Source organism: Mus pahari, chromosome 3 (assembly GCF_900095145.1).
Source record: "Mus pahari chromosome 3, PAHARI_EIJ_v1.1, whole genome shotgun sequence".
In the NCBI taxonomy this organism is placed as follows: domain Eukaryota; kingdom Metazoa; phylum Chordata; class Mammalia; order Rodentia; family Muridae; genus Mus; species Mus pahari.
This window is the reverse complement of record NC_034592.1, coordinates 149,696,311-149,701,814: the sequence shown is the minus strand read 5'-3', so window position 1 is coordinate 149,701,814 and position 5,504 is coordinate 149,696,311. Positions and strand designations below refer to the sequence as shown.

The 5,504-nt window shown below is 52.8% G+C and overlaps 1 protein-coding gene across 2 annotated transcripts in view; it reads right to left on the bottom strand.

The window, feature by feature from the left end:
* The window catches only part of Slc9a8 (solute carrier family 9 member A8), a 60,426-nt gene extending 59,582 nt beyond the window's left edge, over window positions 1-844 (bottom strand). For both annotated transcript variants that reach the window (XM_029536186.1, XM_021193967.2), the window contains exon 1: window positions 778-844. In XM_029536186.1, the coding sequence (XP_029392046.1) occupies window positions 778-791 (14 nt within the window). In that variant the 5' untranslated portion in view covers window positions 792-844. The remainder of the gene's footprint in view (window positions 1-777) is intronic.
* Window positions 845-5,504: the final 4,660 nt, after the last annotated feature.

The window sequence follows — 5,504 nt, the reverse complement described above, 5'->3', positions numbered from 1 at the left end:
CTCTGTATAGCCCTGGCTGTCCTCGAACTCAGAAATCCGCCTGCCTCTGCCTCCCGAGTGCTGGGATTAAAGGCGTGCGCCACCACGCCCGGCTTCAGGGGCTCATTTCAAAGAGAGAATGTGTAACACACAACAGCGCAACAGTGTCCTGCCAAGTATGAAGATGAGGATGGACTCGGACCTTTTTAACACGTCACCTCCCCCATCTCTCCTGTAAGATTTCAAGTTGCGGGTCACGAGACGTCTCCCCCCCCCCCCAGGGTGGGCTCCTCGTCCTTCATGCTACCCAATTTCCATCCAAGCATTTGGTAGGATCCGAAAACACCCTGTCTACACAAAAGTCTTCACTAAAGCCTCGTGGCGGCTCCCTGCGTGCGGCTCCTGACGCCCAGGGCCGAGAAAAGCGATCAACTAGCTGTCAATGCATCAGAGAAACCTGCTGGGGGCAGACGAGGACAAAGAAGGTTGCTGATGGTTACGGGGGATGCCAGGGGCTGCGGGTGGCCGTGGGAGAACTTCCTGGATCAGGAGGAGGAGAGCCTGGGAACCCTGAGATAACCGGAAACCGGGAGCAGGAAGGACGTTCGCGGCTTCCGCCAGGCCTGCGCGTGGTCAGCAATGTCGGACCTCCGGGAGGCCGCAGGGCCCAGGTCCTCATCCCGCCCCCCCGCCAGCTCCGGCTAGGTGGGCCCGCGCCACTCCTCCCGAGCGCCCCAGGCCCGCTGTCGCCCGCCGGCCCTGCCCTGCCGCCTCCGCTACCCGAAGCCGCGCACTCACTCCTCCTCCGCCATCTTCTCCCGCGTCCTGCGAGCTTCCGACACCACAGAGTTCGGCGCCGCGGGGCTAGCGGGGCCGGCGGCTGCTTCCGGCTTCCGCTGCGGGCAGGGGCGGGGCTTGGCCTCCCGGGACGACCTTCTGCGCCGTCCTCTCGGTGGCCGGGGAGTGCGGCGCCTTCAGGGGCTTTCTGTGGGCATTTTCCGGCCAGGCCGGGTGACGATCTGGCCTCGGGACAGTCCGACTGTTTTTTTTTTGTTGTTTTTTTTTTTCCGGTCCCCGGGCGGGAAAGATTTGGAGGAAACTTTTGAGATCCGGGTGACTCAGCTGTGAGCCAAGCCGTCCGCCCCGCGTGGGAATCCCAGGGCTAAGAATGGGGGAAGAAGGTCTCTCTGCGCGTCCGGGCCGGCTGTGCGGAGCGGAGGGAATCTGCAGGCGCGTTCCGAGGCGGCCTCAGTTTCCCCAGCTGTGGGGAGAGTAGACAGAGGGCTTTGAAACGCTAGAGCGTGTGCTTACTCCTAGTATAAAGGTTGAGAGCTAGGAAGGCAGAGGTTGGGCATCGTCCATTGGTTTATTGCTTGATGTGGTAGATGTGAAGCTGAGATCCAGGACAACTTGAGAGGTTTCATTCTCGCCTTCCGCCGTGCTGGTCCTTGGCACCGAACTCTGGTAATACGGGTTGGCGGCACCGCCTTTACTCATGGAGCTATCTCAGCACCCCAACAAATTCGTTTTAACCTGTGTGTGGGGGGGGGTACACTAGGAGGACCCAGGTTATCAGATGTCTTCCTTACTCACGCTCTCCACCTTAATTAGGAGACACTGAGCCTGAATGCCTAGGGATGCGACGGAGTGGCTAGCCAACAACTCCCAGGGATCCTCCTCCTCAGTCTCCCTGACCCTACTGTCACAGATGCCAACAGCTATCCCTGGCTTCTGTGTGGATGTTGGGAATACGAACTGAGGTCCTCATGCTTGCATTGCATTGCCCAGTGGGCTTTCAGCGCCGAGGATAACTTGAACCGTCATATCTATATTGCTTAAAACTGGCCTGGAACTGCTGAGGTCTTTATGGGACCTTCTGAGTGTTCTCCAGGGCCCCTCCTACCCTAGAAATGATTGCTCTGTCACTTTCCCAGAGAATGATCCTTCTGTCTCATCGTCTTGAGCAGCTGAGACTGGAGCGTGAGAGACGCCCCTCCCCACCCCCATTCAGGCATCTGTCTACTTCTCCTGTTCAGGAATGGAACCTAGGGCAACACACATGGCAGGCAGGTGGTCTTCCACTCATCTAACATGCCCAAGTTCTCTTGTAGAGACCTACTATATGCTGAGATTTACCTTGTGGGGTTGAGGCTATACAAAGGAACAAGGAAAGCCAGGTATTAAGGCAAGATAAAATTAAATGAACAAGGGAAGTCTCACACTAGCTGAGAACAAAAATTTCAGCACAATTAATGTTTGCCAAGAAGGCTGCCCACATAAACAAATTTTCATATATGAATGTTAAAAATAAGACTGCTGAGATGATTCTGGGTAACAGCTCACGCTGCCAGCCGAACGATCTTAGCTTAATTTCTGTGACACACATGGTGGGAGAGAACTGACTCTTGCAAATTCTCCACACGTGGATAGACAACAACAAAGGCTAGAATCATAGAGAGAGAGAGAGAGAGAGAGAGAGAGAGAGAGAGAGAGAGAGAATATGAATCAATGGAGAAAATGTCTCCATAAGATCCTGCTGTAGTGATTTTTGGAGAATGGCCCAGCCCATTGTGGGTGGGGCCATCCCTGAGCTGGTGGACCTGAGTTCCATAAGATGATTGAAGCCGGGTGTGGTGGCGCATGCCTTTAATCCCAGCACTCGGGAGGCAGAGGCAGGTGGATTTCTGAGTTTGAGGCCGGCCTGGTCTACAAAGTGAGTTCCAGGACAGCCAGAGTTACACAGAGAAACCCTGTCTCGAAAAAAAAAAAACAAAAACAAAAAAGAAAGCAGATTGAGCAAGCCATGGAGAGCAGACCAGAAAGCAGCACCCTTCCATGGTCTGTGCTTCAGCTCCTGCCTCCAGGTTCCTGCCCTGCGTGGGTTCCTGTCCTGACTTCCTTTGATGATGGACTGCGCTGTAGAAGTGTATGGCCAAATAAATCATTTCCTCCCCAAGTTGTTTGTTCATGGTGTTTCCTTGAAGCAGTAGAAATCCCAAGACACATATCCCAAATAAATGGAATTTTTAAAAACAAAGAACTTGGGGGCTGGCGGGATGGCTCAGCGGATAAGAGCACTGACTGCTCTTCCAAAGGTCCTGAGTTCAAATCCCAGCAACCACATGGTGGCTCACAACCACCCATAATGAAATCTGATGTCCTCTTCTGGTGTGTCTGAAGACAACTACAGTGTACTTATGTATAATAATAAATACATCTTTAAAAAAAAAAAACAAAAAAACAAAGAACTTGAGAAGACCTTGAACAGCTGGGTGGTGGCATGTACCTTTAATCCCAGTACTCCGAAGGCAGAGACAGATGGATCTCTTGGGTTTGAGGCCAGCCTGGTTTACATAATGAGTCCCAGAGCCTGCTAGGACTACATAAAAGACCCTGTCTTAAAGGGTGGTAATAATAAACAAAGGGCCAGAGAGATGGCTCAGTGGGTAAGAACCCTGGTCTCTCTTTCAGAGGACCTGGCTTCAAGAACCACCACCACCTGGTGGCTCGCAATGAGCTGTAACTCCAGTTCTGGGGCATTTGGCACCACCTTCTGGCCTTTGTAGGTACTGCATGTACATACTGCACAGTATCTGTACATACAGGCAAAACACCCATACATATCAATAGAAAAATTTAAAAATAAATATACTGGGGCCTGCATGTGGTGGTCAGAGGACACTTGTGGAGTCATTTCTCTGCTACCTCTGGGTTCTAGGTCCTGAACTCAGGTCTTCAGGCTTGGCTTGTGAAGTAGATGGCTTTAGCTGCTGAGGAGCCCATCTCTGCAGTCCCCCCAGCAGTAAGACGTTCTTAAGACCTGAGCACAGACAGGTTACTGAGAGCATGACCTCGCTCCCTACTCACACATTTCCTGGGACTCTCCCCAAAAGGGCAGACCTTCTGTTAGAGAAAGCACCTGAGTTTCCTATGCAGTCCCTGGGAAAGAGAGTTTTACCCACTCGGCTACCGTCCCTCCACCCTTGGCACATCAGGGCCCAATCACCCAAGAAATTCCTTAGCCACACTGTGAGCCCTGCCTTCAGAAGGCACGGGCAGCAGGTAGCTGGGGTTTATAAAAGCAGCCCGGCTCTCTTAAGCTCACAGCTCACGGGTGTATTACCCTTTCCTGGTGCCTCTTAAAGGAAACCTCTAAGGGACCAGTGAGATGGCTCAGGGGGTAAAGGGGCCAATGTCAAGCCCTCTGGAAGAGAACTAACTCCTGAAAGCTGCTCTCTGACCTGCACATGTGTGTATGCATACACCAAAGTGTCAAAAACAAAATACAGGAAAATAACCTCTTCATATTCATCTTGAATTTTTTTTTTCTGTGGCCAGGCTAAAAGTCCCGGGGCTAGGCTGGTCGTGTCTGTGGGTTAAGTGGGCCTGCCACCAAGGCTGAGGGCCTGAACTTCACATGGGACCCACATGGTGGGGGGGGGGCGCTTTGTTCTTCAGTCACCATATACGTGCCTTGTGGTGGCATGTATGCCTTCCACTCACAGTAAATAAATGTCCTGTTCCTTTTGAATCTTGGGGCTGAGCACATAGTTCGGTTGGCAGAGTGCTTGCTCTAGTACATGAAAGTTCAAGCCTGAGGAGACCGAGCTAGAGGGTCAAAAGTCATCATTCTCTGCTGTTTAGTGAGATTGAGGCCAGCCTGGGCTACATGAGAGGCCAGCCTGGGCTACATGAGAGGCCAGCCTTGTCTCGAAAGCAGCAAAGAAAAAGAAGACGTTTTCCTGGATTTACCTGAGAGGAAGTCTCTGGAAAGAATTCTGCAGGCTGCAGGCTGCAGGGGGCAGTTTAGAGCTGTGTCTCCAGCCAGGCTGCATGGTCACCGATAGTGTAAGAGCCCATACCTCTCTTGTAATCCTCACACTCTTGAAGCTGAGGCCAATCTGGCCAGTGTAGCAAGACCCTGTCAAAAGGGAGAGGGGAGCCGGGCGTGGTGGTGCACGCCTTTAATCCCAGCCCTTGGGAGGCAGAGGCAGGCAGATATCTGAGTTCGAGGCCAGCCTGCAAAGTGAATTCCAGGACAGCCAGGGCTCTACGGAGAGGGGAGCGTGAGTATTGGGCTTCTGGATCTGCTATTCAGAAGGCATTGCAAGTTCAAGGTCATCCTGCAGTGACTGTCTAGTTCCAGGCCCGCCATGATTGTGCATCCAAACCTGTTGTCCCCAAAACTCAGATGTGGGCTTCAGGTCCCCCAAAACGGGAGTTCCAGGTGGGTGTGAGTTACTGTGCCGGTGCTGGGAATGGGGCCCAGGTCCTCTGCAAGAGCAACAAGCTCTCCTAACAACTGAGCCTTCTTTCCAGCCCCTCAGGAAAAATGGCAATAAGTTCACCCTGGGCGTGTTGGGAAGTGGAGGAAAGGGTTGGGGAGATGGCTGGGCAGTAAAAGGTGCTTTTCAGCAAGACAGCAGCCTGGCTTGGTCCATCGGAGTCATGTAAAGATGGAAGAAAATCCTCTGACTTCTACATGCACGGAGTCACACACACACACACACCCCAACACACACCCC